Source organism: Echiichthys vipera (genome assembly GCF_963691815.1).
Source record: "Echiichthys vipera genome assembly, chromosome: 19".
Taxonomy (NCBI): Eukaryota; Metazoa; Chordata; class Actinopteri; order Perciformes; family Trachinidae; genus Echiichthys; species Echiichthys vipera.
In genome coordinates this window covers 21,820,350-21,835,086 of record NC_139844.1, presented here as the reverse complement: position 1 = coordinate 21,835,086, position 14,737 = coordinate 21,820,350, and the positions used below count along the sequence as shown (strand labels likewise).

Here is a 14,737-nt window from a genome sequence, read left to right as displayed (position 1 = left end):
TTGCACCACCTTATCTAACGGGCCCAGGTGTCTGCAGCTTGCTTCATAAAGGCAGAAGTAATCTCATGAGTAATTCTTCATTTCTTTTAAATAGCGATGCTTCTGTAATGTTTATACATTGAGCTGTAAATGAGCTACGGGTTTCCTTACTCAGGAAACAGGTAAAGCACTGGAGGTTAACGCTTGAGTGAAAGACTCAGTTAATGCAGCTTCGGGCATTAATGGATACATGATTTGTTTGAAAAGGATTTTTTGTGTTTTCCTTAAGCTGATAACCATGGTGGCCTGGCCTGTACCAGTGTTTACATGCAGCTGTGTGATATACATTGATTCTTTAGTTGTTAACCTCATGTGTGTTGTAGTTAGTAATAAGGATAATGGGCTATACGCGTGTGTGGTACATTTAAATTTGACCGTCAGTCATATCAGCAATTGAAGTTTTAAAAACAAGTGGGACTTATTTTCCATCACTGCATTTCCACCTCAGACTGCTGTTCACAAGCATGATGCACATTACAACGCATAATTGTACTTTCATAAACCTTGAAACCCGTCTCAGTATTTCTTTGGGAGCATTTGTTTTCAAAAGCTTGAGGGGAAAAGAAGGTTGTTTGTACAAACTTTGCCATTTCACGCTTGTCAAAATAAAACCATCAGTTGCTAATTACAAATATCTACAGGGGGGAAAAGCCGGCGATGGATCTATTTACAAACAGACGTCTATTTTTAGTCCACTGTGACTGTCAGACTAACGCTGCTGCTGGAATAGGCAGCGTGTGACTACAGCAGCGCCACCACATCTTCTCCATATTCATGGCTTTCCGTCGTCATGGTCACCAAGTCATGTGGTTGAGCGAGAACAACCACCGAGTCTGCAGAGCCTGGAGGAGAGAGAGAGAGAGAGAGAGAGGGAGGGAGAGGAAGCACCTGGTACCATGAATACTGTCAGTGAGACACCTGTCAATCTGTACTTTACCTACAGCCATTATGACATGAAACACCTTTAAGGGCCAAAACTCTTGTAAAACAGGGGTCCTTAAATTTTTGCAAGCTTTCACCTGGTTACGCCTTTTGGTTTTAATGCTGACGGGCTTTAAGGGTTATATTAACACATTTCATAGTCAATTTGACAACATGGGAACAATAATAAAATAAACCGCAAAGTAGAATTTGCACCATGTAACTTGGCTGTTGAGCGCTCCAGTTATAAAACGTTATCCTAAGTAATGATCCAAGTTAAATCAGGTAAATAAATCATCGCTGGGCTGGAACCAACTTTTCAGGACAACAGTTTCAGCAGCAGCGTATCCGAGACCAACACGGACGAAACAAGTCGGGACTGACAGAAAGAGGTCTGTTATGAAAGCCACCAACGAGCCGCGCTTCAGCTTCTGCCTTCACTGTTTTAACAACATGAGCAAACTACAGTTACAGTACAAAGAGCCCTGATAAAAGTCCTGACAGCTGATGCAAACACAAGAACACTGGGCTCTCAGAGGAACAGTTAGGGATGTAACGATACAGTTTACGATCTTTGGTTGACGATGCGATTTTCTCACGATTTTTATCAAAATGAGCTACAGACAAATTGTGACCAAATAAAATGATCTTTTATTCGTAGGAGAAAAAAAAAATCTTAGAGGTGCGTCCTTTACAGAGACTGTTTCAGTTTGTGTCTCTTATAAAAAGTGCACCTTAAATGTCTTAAACAACAAAATACATGGAAAATATCTCATTTTCAATGACGGAAAATGGCCTCAAATCTTTTCCAACAAAATAAACACTTGCCCTGGTAATTTCTTGCGCTCTTGCGTTGTTATGGGGACAGGAGATGCAAAGCCTCTCGTCAGGGTGGTTTGCCCGTTTGGCAATTTTCGCTAAGGAGGCGTAACGTTACTTTGCTTCTAACTGTGGTGGCGGCTAATATGCTGCTGCATGTTGCCGGTATATGTTAGCAGTCTCTTGCAATATTTCCATGTTTTGGTTTTGTCTGTCCATTTCTCACCAGTGATTTCAAACCACTCGGGGCATCCTCTATTTCAAAGTTGTTGCCTACCGTCACCATGTCTTCCCTCGTACCTACGTAGTGACCTGAGTAACGTGACTTGACATCTGACGTTGAACAAATGAATCACCAACCACTGACTTTTTTCAAAGATAACATAACCTATTTCTAAAAACGCATTTGTACCGATTTTTATTAGTGTCATGCATCGTTACCATAGTAACAGTGGTTGTCAAAAGGCTGTTACAGACAATGATGGAAACTAAAAAAGACACCAAGTGTTGACTCAGCGCCTCTGACACACAGAACATTGTAAGCTTCACTAACATGTAGTCCACCCTGCATGGATTGGGCTTTCCCTGCCGTGTGTGTGTGTGTGTGTGGTTGTGTGTGTAAAGGCATACCTGGCGATCTCAGCATGGCATGGTGAAGATTCATGGGTTCAACTGTTGTTGTCATGGTGACCATACCGTCTCCATTCTCACCGTCTGCCTCCAGCAGGCTGCTATGTGTCAGAGCCTCTCCTGTCAGACGCAAACAAGACAACTTTAGCTTATGCCGCACAAAAGAAGTGTGAAAAGGAGATCAACACATACACTGTACACTTTATCCTCCGTCTTTATAGGACTATATAGGACTAAGTCTGCAAAAGCAATGTTCAAAACTGAAATCTGCTTATTAGTAACTTTTAAATTACCTTTTGACGCTTGTGAAAATGTTTTTTTGTTGTTGTTGTTTTTACGACTGTAGTTATTCCAACACAGTCTATTTAATAATTCATCCATTGACTCAAAGTAAGCGTCTGTTGTGAAGCTGCATCTTCCTTTGCTCTGCTTTTACAAAAGACCAGCCTCTTTGGGGAGGCTGACCCGAATAAATCTGCTGTTTATAATTAGAGCTTTGGCAGCGCTTTCCTCCGTGGTGATTCAGCTGCGGTGCTTCCCCACTGCTACACAAATGTGACACGGTGGCAAACGCGCTGTCTGTTCTCATTGTTTTACACCAAAAAAAAGCTCATTTAAGCTGATTTTGTACAATTAGACCATATGTTGGAATGTTAAGAGCTCATTGACGCTTTTAATCTGAAGAGGGTTCTGAAACTGACACGAAGAACAGCGGTCGGAGGTCGTTGGGTACATTTCCCACAGCTGCAGTGGGAGATTTGCTCAAGTATCCACTCATTTAGAAGTCATTTGTAAGATGACGGCAAGAGACATTTGAGTACAAGAAGCTCCGAGACATGAATTTGATTACATACTTTTGAGACAAATCTGACAAGACGCCTAACAGGCCCTATTTCTGCAGTGGAGCTTTGCTTTCTCTTCTTTTCCAGAGCTATTTGCAGTCTCAAACAATTCAGCTACTGGCCTTGAAGAATAATTTTTTCACTGATAAATTTTTAAAAGCAAAAAAGTCATAAATTATTCAAGAAATGCTCCTAAATGAATCTAAACCAACACTATTTCTATGCACATTTTAAAATGTATGGGCTGCTTGAAACTACATAATCCAAGGATTAGCATAACCACCTACTGTAGAGTGTGTGAGAGTGTAAGGTAATGTGTGTGAGAGAGAGAGAGGGAGAGACGGACCTGTTTCTCTGCTTTCACTGCTGAGCCCCTCCTCTCCGTGTCTCTTCCTCATGTGGACGTTTCTGCTGCCGGACTGAGAGAAAGTCTTCCCGCAGATCCCGCAGTGATGAGGCTTCTCACCTGGGGAACGCGTACAAAGAGATGTGCTACCTGTGATCCCCTCTGAATTGACACAGGGATTCATCTCTTTAAGGCGCATGATGATAAGCTACACCTCTAGCACGCCAAATTACAACAAAAAAAAGTGCAGTACAGCTGTTAAGTCGGGTCCCACTCACCAGAATGTACGAGCATGTGTTTCCGTAGACTGGAATATTCTGCAAAGGATCGCCCACAACCATCTGCTTCGCACAGAAAAGGCTTCTCCCCTGGAAGCAGCCACCCACAACACGCACGCGCACACACGCACGCACAATACTAAGACTTAATGTTGTAAACTTATGGAACTCGTGGTGACAGCTGACCTATTTTGACGCACAAGGACATAACAAATGTAATGTGATTTGATCCCCCTAAGTGGATATTATAGCTCATAGAAAGCTGTTCTTCCAGACATATGAGCAAAATATATAAACACTGCGCAGAGAGGCTGGGCTGCTAACTGGTCCCTAGATAGAAGAAGCAGACTGTGGAACGGGCCATCAAAAATCTTAATGTCACCCTAAATAAAATATGACAGTGCTGTTACTTATTGCAGCAGTGAAACGGAGGCGCCAGTGCTGCTGACTCTTCAAATCTCCGGCCATGACTGCACCAAGGAAGCATTAAATGAGTCAAATGACCTGAGTCAGTTATTGCTTCCAGCGTGTTCGGGCCTTTATGTACGCGGGCATCTCCCGCTCCCCCACCTGTGTGTATGCGTCTGTGATTCTTCAAGTTTCCGGCCGTGGTGAACTTCTTGCCACAGTTCTTCTCCTTGCAGATGAAGGGCTTCTCGCCGTTGTGAGTCCTCATGTGAACCTGCAGCCGCTGCAGCACGTAGAAGCTCTTCCCGCAGCCCTCTGCACCGCACCTGAACATCCGGTCGTTCCTGAGAGCCGAGATAACCAAAACAGACAAAAGGCTCGGTGTCTCCTGCGCGAGGGTTTCATTTGCAACATCCCACCACAAGGTCAGACATGGCAACCACGAATAGACTTCCTACACTGATGCGAAGAGAGCTCCCGCACTACACACACACACACACACACACACACACACTTCTTTCTAAGACTCAGCGTTGTTTTTTTACCGTTTGGCTGCTCTCTCTGCCTCCACCATCAAAAACTTGTGGAAAACACTGTGATCACTTCACATCTGAACAGCGCTCATCCAACACATCTGTCTTTATGATGGATGGAACAGTTAACTCAACACTAATTGCAGCACTTTCATGAACTTACTCAAAAGCTGTTTAAACAGTACTTCCTCTGATTTCCCCTCAGAACTGTTTTTGTCACTGTTGAAGTGAATTTTTAATAAACATCTATCAAAATGATTCAAACTGGTTCTTTTTTGTGTGTCTTGTAAGCCCATGTGGGCGGGGCATTGATGTTTGGATAAAATGTCTGCACAATTTACATGAATAAGGGAACAGAAGCCCCTTAAACTGAAGACTTCTGTATTGCATTTTGGTTTTACAGGTGATAATGGCTTGGACGTCTCTATTAACAGCTAAGATTTGACTGCACATATGACCGTGTGTGATAAGTTGTATAAAAAAGCCGCGTGTTCTGTGTTACCTGTGTGTTTTGAGGTGGTACTTCAGGTGAGCCGGCCAGGTAAACGTCCTGCAGCAACCCTCAAACGAGCAGCGGAGGATCTGCTTGGAGAGGGGGCGGCTGGTCCGAGACGGCAGCTCTCGCTTGTCCCCGTCTGCTGTCAAAATGTGTGTGAGGTCACCTAGGCAACCAGAAAGGGGAATGTGAGCGTGGTTGTGCAGAAAAAAACAATATAAGAGTCCCAGCTGGCCGGCCTCTGGAGCCCGGCTGCATAACAGCTAATCATCGGCTACTGACTGAGACCTTTCCGAACGACTGCAGCGAAAAGAAAACCACCCCAAGCCGAATGCAATCACTCCCTTTTCACCTGCCCGGACTCCCCCCGCGTGGAAAGCCTTTAACAGCTCCGATTTTGCTTAAAGTGTCCCGGCAGTAATGCGCCCAAAACTGATACCCCACTGCTGAAGGAACGCGTCTAATCTACAGCGAGTTGGTAGGAGGGCAGCCATTACCCTGGCTCAAATAGTGGCCTTTTAATCCCACACTGAACCCGCTGACAGTCTGCTGCAGACATTTGATGAATGCACAAAAGCCAGTTCTGAACTGATGCACTAGTTCAAAATAAGAGCCCGTATTTATCAATGTGCTACTGTATGTGAAACACTTCCGTCTGGTCTCGGGAGATCAGATCAAAGACATCCATATAGTCCAAAAGCATCTTCCTTTACCTATAATGTATTCTTTTACATGATGCAGATGGAAATATGATGAGCCTGAGGATAAATGTGGATCCATATGTCGTGATGGTAGCGCGAACTAACAGTGAAACGGGAAACATCATAAACCACGATGCACTGGCCCAGTTTGTGAGAGGAGGAAAGAAACTAGGGAGCAGGCGAAGATGAGAATAAACTTCACTCATATCATATTTTTTTTTTTTTTAACCAGGACCTCTGGCTGCAATTCGGCTCAGAAGGAGTTCAAAGATCAGGGATGTAGCTCGGGGTCATGGCGCCTTGAATGTCATGGGCAGATTCTTCATCTATCACGCAGCCTGCGGAGGGGGAGTTAAAATGCTTTTTGCGATGATGAGGTCCCGACTCCTGGTGTGGGTCAACGGCTCGCCGCGGCTCCGTGTGTGCTATATGAAGCGGATGTTAGTCCGGAGCAAACAGCTTCACAGCTCAGAGAGAGTGAGAAGAGATTAAGGATAACTTGGGGAAGTGGAGCGGAGTAAACAACTCTTCGACAATCAAAGCAGAGTTTTGGGGAAGAAAATGTTTTTTTTTTTCTTCTATCATACTTGATTTGGAAACTTTTCAAGTCCTATTTGCCTATTAGAATATTAGGGTCACAGTTCTGGTCTGCAGCGAGCAGTTACCAGGCAACCAGCGAAGACTCGAAGTTAGTGGTCCTGGCCAAAAAAAAAAAAAGTCCTTGAATTAGAATTTTTTCTTTTGTACGGATTAAACAAGCGAGATGTAATATGTTAATTTGTGCGCTTTAGAGGTGCTGCCGAGCTGATTTTAACTTTACTGCTTCCCCCGTTTTCCGTCTTTGTGCTAAGCTAAGCTAAGCGGCTGCGGGGGTCTCTGCATATTTAGCACGCAGATGAGAGTGCTGCAGATCTTTTCATCTCACTCTTGCCAAAAAAAGTGTGAATAATTGTGTTTCCCCAAATGTTGAATTATTCACAACCATCGCTCATTCCATTATCTTCCGTATAACGTCTTATTCTGATGACCTGTGTCCTCTCCCCTCTCATGTTTCTGGTTCCTTCTCTGCATCTCTCTTTCTGCTCGCCGCGGCCTGGCACCCTCTCTCCCTCTCTCTCCCTCTCTGAAGCCTGCATTAGCCGTACTACTAAGGGCACATTAAACCATCACAGACGCAGCACAACAATACGAGCCGAAGCGTGATCGATGTTTGGCGATAATGTGCCATTTAGACCCTCGCTGCGTATTTGCACTCATCGCTGGTAAATCTGTGGAGACAACGCTACAACATCATTTTGATTTACAGACTCGTGATGAGGAGTGTTGAACACAGTTTCAGTCAGTGCTGATTACGCTACATTTTCATCTCATGGCTGACCTCGTTTCTCTTCTGTCTGTCTTTGATGGCTGCTCTAAGTAGACCGGCTGGTGTTATCTTACCATCAAAAATGTGCAGCTTCCTGTACACAGCGTTCATTTCTCCTTTAGTTTCTTTCTTTTACCTGTAGTCTCGACGTGACGGACCGCCTTTAATGCACACGCACACACACACACCCAGGAACAGCAACATGGTACTATTTCTGTGCGACTTCACTTTCAGGCGTAAAAAGACCTCTAAGACAAGGTGACTTTACCGTTACTGACACTTGCAGCTCTGGCGTCCTGGCTGGCCTTGGCATCTCTCGCGAGCTGTGCCCTCGTGGCTGCGATCAGGCTGTCGTGCGCCAGCTCCTGTACCCGCAGATACCAGGGAGCGCTGCCATCTATGCCGTAGTCCCCCGATGAGACCCCCTCATCGTCATCCCCGGCGCCATCTGCGGCGAAGATCAGGGAGTCTGAGGAGGCTGTGATACCTGACGGGGAAAGAAAAGTCCGCGGGAGAATGACCGTGAAACAAGAAATTTGATGCAACGATGCTCCATGGTCTGAGCCTCTCTAGGTGAATTCTTAATTCTCCTCGCATCACGCTCAGCAATCTCCAGGTTTTATGTAAGAGCTTTATTCTGAAAGGCTGGAGCGGTGCTGGCCAACACACAGTGAATAAAGCAGATAAACAAGAAGAAAAAAAAAACAATCACAGGATTTAAATTGAATGTGAAAAAGGGAGACAGAAAGTAATTCTGTCTACTGAAAAGCCTTTTTTCCAGCCTTCGCATCGCTCACTGAGTCACAGACTGAACGCAGCACGCTGCACAAAGGTGCGTGTCAAGAGACCAAAAATTATTTTTTTGGCTCTCCTGCCGAGGTCTGATGATCCGAGACAATGTGGCTGCCAAGGATCATTTCTTCCGGCCAAAATAATTCACGTTTTTTTTTTTTTTTCACAAAAATGTGTCACCCGGTTTCTTTTTTAGCACTGCGTGTGAAATGGGGAGCCGAGTGAGACACAAAGCACTGACACCAGATCTGATTTATTGTTTTAATGTAAAACTTCTCACTCCTTTGAAATGTTTCCATATCGGTCCGTGGCGTATGTGAATGGTTAAAGGGGCCGTATGCTCAGTTTCAGAGTTGTATTTTGGGTTTGTGGTAGATCACCTTGCTGTAATCTTCAAAAAACACAGATTTTTCTCCCAGCTCTGATCGAAGTCATGACGGCTCCTTCAAAGTCACAGTTTCTGAATATGCCCTGTGTGCATTTCACTGTGGATTGAGTGTTTTGATGCTCTCACAGTATTTACATAACTTCAACCTGCTTTATAATAATAATCTCCCTTTTGGACGATATGTGAACTTTTACGGTTTCGTGCTCCTTTACCTTTTGCGAGGTTCAGCAGGACGTAGGAAGTGCTGTCCGACTGCTGGAGGTCATGGAGGATAGGTGGGGAGCTTGGTGAGGCCTGTGGATGGGTGTGTGTCTGGACCACTAACGGGCTCCGCCCTGACACACCTCCGAACTCTGACAGGGAGGGAGAAGTCTCAGGCTCATGGTTCAGGCCTCCGTCTGAAAAAAAAACCACACAAGAGACACTGAAGACAAGCATATGTGTGTTTGCTGCAGGGCACCTTTAACATATAAACATGCCCAATATCTATGACTAAATGCACTTTTATTTTCATGGAAACACACACACACACACACACACACACACACACACACACACACACACACACACACACACACACACACACACACACACACACACACACACACACACACACACACACACACACACACACACACACACACACACACACACACACACACACACACACACACACACACACACACACACACACACACACACACACACACACACACACACACACACACACACACACACACACACACACACACACACACACACACACACAGTGTGTCCTGAGTGGCATCGGCCCATCCAAACAGAAAAGCTGTGGATGCTGACGTAACTGAGCAAATGATAATCTTATTTTCTTTAACAGGGTCAGATGGAGTTTGTCAGAGGTTACTAGATTATTACAGGGTTAAAAACAATAAAACACTGATGCAAATCTAAAGGGCATGGCAATGTTGTGAAACCTAGCACACTGAAAAAGACATGAACGAAAAACTCAGAGCTTTTTTAAAACCATTTTCTTAATATTGCAAAATCTGTTTTTTCGTGTGTTCTTTTAAATCTTTATGATTATTCCCATAATTATTTTTGTCATTTAACTCTCTCCACATTCATTCAAACATTAAAAATATGCTCATTTAGGACATTTGCGCAGCATATCAGTTGGATACCCCAACTGTATGCAGCATCAGACTTTCCTTTCTTTAAAATGAACGCAAAATACAATGTCCATAATATTTTCATTCCCTGATTGTCAGTTCTTAATAGAAACATCAGTTTTTCCACTTGGAAATAAAGTGCAGTATCTGGGATACAATCATAGAAATATGGCACAAGGCTGACGCTACGCTGCACCTCAGAAACCAAACGGTAAACAGGTGTTCCGAACCGTGACAAGTGCACCGAACGGGACAAGCGTACCGAACCGTGACAAGCGTACCAAACGGGAAGGATTTTTGTAATTAATCGAAAAGACAAAATATACATTTAAAAACTTACAATAAATAAGATAAATGCAGGCATTTCATGTCCCTTTTCCTCCAATAACTTTACAGATAGACTTGTCTCTCTGATACAGACTGGCCAGTGACTGTGCTGCCATGCTACATACCATGACATCCAATCTGTCATTCTCTCACGGTAATTAATTACGACTCAACTTCTGGTTTCCCCTCATCTTTATTCCCTTGTCTCTAAGTAGAAATAAGACAACAAAAAGCAGACAATGACAATACTAAATAATCTGTAGTGTTCTGTAACATGCAGTTACACTGAAAATGAGCATTCTCTTAATGGTACTGCCAGTATTTTGGGCCAAATTAACTGGTGTTTTGGTAAAGCCTCCTACAACAATTATATTTTTAATATATAATATTGCCACAATACATCCATTCCATCGAGCCTCCTTCCACTAAAGGAAGCCTCATGTTTCCACAACAATTCATTTGTTTCACATAAATAAAACTACTGATCATTTGTCATTTGTACTGAAACATTGATGAAACAATCACATTTCCCCACTCTCTTTAAAGTGACAGTCCGACATTTAGAGTAAAAACTCAAAGTCCAGTGTAACGACATTAGACGTGTCCTACTGTCCAAGCAAAACCAGACTTTAGCCCTTTTCAATAACATCTTGTTTTGAAAGTGGAAACAGGAAACTGCAGCCACAGAACATCATGAACAACCCGTGACACAGCCTGCAGTGCTTTTATAATAACTTCAGATGTCAGTGAGCTGAGGGTCGCCTCTTTCATTCATTTACTTTAGTAAAAGCCGATGGCAGCAAACAAGGAAACCTAAAAAAGAGATGGTCATGACCAATTTTGTGCTTTTTCTTTTTAACTACATCCTCATTTTGTACTTCCACATCCTCTCTTAATGGTACTGATACAGTATTTCGGGCTTGTGAGTTAGTTGCTGCTGACCTGTGAGCTCCAGCGGGCTGCACAGAGAGCTGTCAGCTGGAGCCAGCAGAGGCAGGCAGGAGTGTTTGGACTCGGAGTCCTCCAGACCCTGCACCAACGGGATGGACGCGTTCTGCACAAACTGCACCAGCAGCTGGGAGCAGACACAGAGAGCAAAGACACACAGCATGATAATGACGTTCTTGTCTTATTGAATGCGTAATTCAAAGTCAGCAAAAGCCTGCGGCCTCTGTGGCACGACAGCGATGCCAACATTTACCTCTGGTTTGGAGTCGAGCTCATCAGAAAGCATGGGTCACCCTGTGTTGAACCTGCGGAATAAGAACAACACTGGATCATCGAACGCAGTCTAAACTAATATCAGGGCTCGTACACCTTTACGCAGGTCAGAATCAACAACACTGGATCATCAGACGCAGTCTAAACTAATATCAGGGCTCGTACACCTTTACGCAGGTCAGAATCAACAACACTGGATCATCAACGCAGTCTAAACTAATATCAGGGCTCGTACACCTTTACGGAGGTCATTTTCAAGCTTTTCCAGCACCTTACAGTTGTGGCAAATGACATATTTCGAAGAATACAATGAAAATGAATATTTGACTTTTGTTTTCATTAAAAAATCACGTTAAAAGAGATGGTACTATGTTATAAACAACTAAAATTGTTTCGTAACACCAACACATTCAATTATATTTATATTTTATAACTTTGTTGTGAAAGAAATAAGGAAACAGTTTCAAGTAGTTTGTCCAAAATTAGAGATAAACGGATCTGATATCAGCGGTATGAGGCCAATCCAGTCATTTCTGTTTTATTAATATCAAACACAGCGACACAGTTACAGCGATCCAATCACTTCAATTCTATGTTTCCACACCGGTGAGGGTTTTATGTTACATTTTAAAATATCTGTTTGCAGTGAACTTTACATGGAAGTGATATTTATTTCTCTTTGCTGCTAATGCACAATTTATTATTGTATAATATTAGACTTTTATACTTGTTCTTGTGTCTGCATGATGCAATTAAAAAAATACAACAATGACACTTCTGAGTACCTCTCTGTTTTAGTTATTTATGTATTTTTGTTGTTTTTCTCTTTCTTGAATTGCCTTATTTATTTTTGCTATTCTTTACTTTACCTATCTACTTATGTTACATGTTATTCGGTCGCTTGGTTGGTTATTGTTATTATCTGGATTGTTTTCACTTTAAAGCAGACACACGCTACAAATATTATGCTTTTTCTTGTATAATATTAGACTTTTATACTTTTTCTCGTGTCTGCATGATTCAATAAAAGAAATTGGAAAACACAACATTGACATATCTGAGTGCCTCTTTTTTTCTTTTTTTGTTATTCATTTATTTTTGTTGTTTTTCTCTTTCTTGAATTGCCTTATTTATTTTCGCTATTTTTTACTTTATCTATCTACTTATGTTACATGTTATTCAGTCACTTGGTTGGTTATGGTTATTGTGGGTTTGTTTTGTCACCTTAAAGCAGACACACTGCACAAATACTATACTTTTTCTTGTATAATATTAGACTTTAATACTTGTTCTTGTGTCTGCATGATTCAATTAAAAAAATTGGAAAACAACACTGACACTTCTGAGTGCTGTAACAATAGATTTTTGTTGTTTTTCTCTTTCTTGAGTTACCTTATTTATTTTTACTATTTTTTACTTTACCTATCTACTTATGTTACATGTTATTCAGTCACTTGGTTGGTTATTGTTATTGTGTGTTTTTTCACCTTAAAGCAGACACACCGTACAAATAATATACTTTTTCTTGTATAATATTAGACTTTAATACTTTTTCTCGTGTCTGCATGATTCAATAAAAGAAATTGGAAAACACAACACTGACACTTCTGAGTGCCTCTCTTTTTCTTTTTTTTTTAATTTATTTTTGTTGTTTTTCTCTTTCTTGAATTACCTTATTTATTTTCGCTATATTTTTACTTTACCTATCTACTTATGTTACATGTTATTCGGTCGCTTGGTTGGTTCTTGTTATTGTGTGGGGTTGTTTTCTACCTTAAAGCAGACACACTGCACAAATATTATACTTTTTCTTGTATAATATTAGACTTATACTTTTTCTCGTGTCTGCATGATTCAATAAAATTGGAAAACACAACATTGACATATCTGAGTGCCTCTTTTTTTCTTTTTTTTGTTATTCATTTATTTTTGTTGTTTTTCTCTTTCTTGAATGACCTTATTTATTTTCGCTATTTTTTACTTTATCTATCTACTTATGTTAGATGTTATTCAGTCACTTGGTTGGTTATTGTTATTATGGGTTTGTTTTGTCACCTTAAAGCAGACACACTGTACAAATATTATCATTTTTCTTGTATATTAGACTTTTATACTTGTTCTTGTGTCTGCATGATTCAATTAAAAAAATTGGAAAACAACACTGACACTTCTGAGTGCTGTAACAATAGATTTTTGTTTGTTTTTCTCTTTCTTGAATTACCTTATTTATTTTTACTATTTTTTACTTTACAAACCTACTTATGTTACATGTTATTCGGTTAGTTAGTTGGTTATTGTTATTGTGTGTTTTTTCACTTTAAAGCAGACACACCGTACAACTAATATACTTTTTCTTGGATAATATTAGACTTTAATACTTGTTCTTGTGTCTGCATGATTCAATAAAAGAACTTGGAAACTATAACATTGACACTTCTGAGTTCTGGAAAAATAGATTTGTGTTGTTTTTCTCTTTCTTGAATGACCTTGTTTATTTTTGCCATTTGTTACTTACCTATCAACTTATGTTACATGTTATTCGGTTAAATATAGTATCAAATATGATCATTTTTCTTGTATAATATTAGACTTTTATACTTTTTCTCATCCCTGCATAATTCAATAAAAGAAATTGGAAACTACAGCAATAAAATTCAAGCATTTTAAAGGATTGTAAACACCTGTAGGAACCCTGAAAATATATATATATATATATATATATATATATATATAATAAAAGAATAACGCTTACCTTGAGTGTGAGCTGCTGGGTGTGAGGGTCTCTCGGTCAGAGGCGTGGGCTGCAGGTCATCTCTGGGTCCAAACCATCGCAAACCCCGCGGTTTAAACCGTGAGCTGATGAAGAAGAGGACGCCCCTCAGTGTGAACCACGGACTGTCTAATTAAACCACTCATTTAAACACTGTATGATCTGAACTGTGTTTAATAAACACACACACTTGTTAAGTTAGCATGCAGGGCTAGCACTCAACAAACTAGTCACCGGGGCAACGGACACGCATTAGCTGCTCGGTGTCAAAGCTAAGGAGGCTAACGAAGCACCGTGCGTGTGTTTAGTAGAATTAAATCTCCGTTAACGTGAAACTAAGTCGTTAACCTTGTTATAGTTGTGTATGTGAGCTAAAGAGTGAGAGTCCTGGTCCTCCTCCTCTTCTTCTTCTTCTTCGTCTTCTTCCTATTTTTCTTCTTCTTCTTCGTGTTTTGACGGCAGCTGCTGTGCTCAGTGTGTGATTGGCGCCTCCTGCTGGAGTGAGTCACCAACTGCAGGGTCCACACTGTGAACTACAATGTAAGGACTAAATCCACTCTCTCAAGATTCAAGAAGCTTTATTTATCCCGAGGGAAATTATTGTGCAACAGTTTCTATACAAAGATGGGAAATGATCAGAGTAGAGTAACAATAAGCTTAAAACATAAATCAAATAAAAGTAAAGTTAACATCAAATAAATCAAACAAT

General features: G+C 41.3%; 1 protein-coding gene across 2 annotated transcripts; it reads right to left on the bottom strand.

Annotated features, from left to right (window-relative positions):
* Window positions 1-755: 755 nt before the first annotated feature.
* znf410 (zinc finger protein 410) lies at window positions 756-14,433 on the bottom strand. 2 transcript variants are annotated; one of them, XM_083933810.1, is made up of 11 exons: window positions 14,011-14,433; window positions 11,239-11,290; window positions 10,980-11,112; window positions 8,772-8,957; window positions 7,648-7,866; window positions 5,319-5,478; window positions 4,446-4,627; window positions 3,876-3,965; window positions 3,598-3,717; window positions 2,410-2,529; window positions 756-881 (listed from the first exon to the last, which is right to left on the bottom strand). In XM_083933810.1, the coding sequence occupies exons 2-11, from the start codon at window positions 11,269-11,271 to the stop codon at window positions 781-783; spliced, it is 1,344 nt and encodes a 447-aa protein (XP_083789936.1). In that variant the 5' UTR covers window positions 11,272-11,290; window positions 14,011-14,433; the 3' UTR covers window positions 756-780. The 2 variants fall into 2 exon arrangements, with proteins under 2 accessions (XP_083789936.1, XP_083789937.1); XM_083933811.1 differs by having other exon boundaries at window positions 5,319-5,451.
* Window positions 14,434-14,737: the final 304 nt, after the last annotated feature.

Bases quoted from the DNA above. Each gene is read 5' to 3' on its own strand.
- znf410 (XM_083933810.1), bottom strand. From the start codon at position 11,271: ATGCTTTCTGATGAGCTCGACTCCAAACCAGAG. The intron at 5,479-7,647 runs GTAAAGTCACCT...CTGGTTGCCTAG, and splicing joins AGCTGCAAGTGTCAGTAACG to GTGACCTCACACACATTTTG. The intron at 3,718-3,875 runs GTGAGTGGGACC...CGCGTTCCCCAG, and splicing joins ACACATGCTCGTACATTCTG to GTGAGAAGCCTCATCACTGC.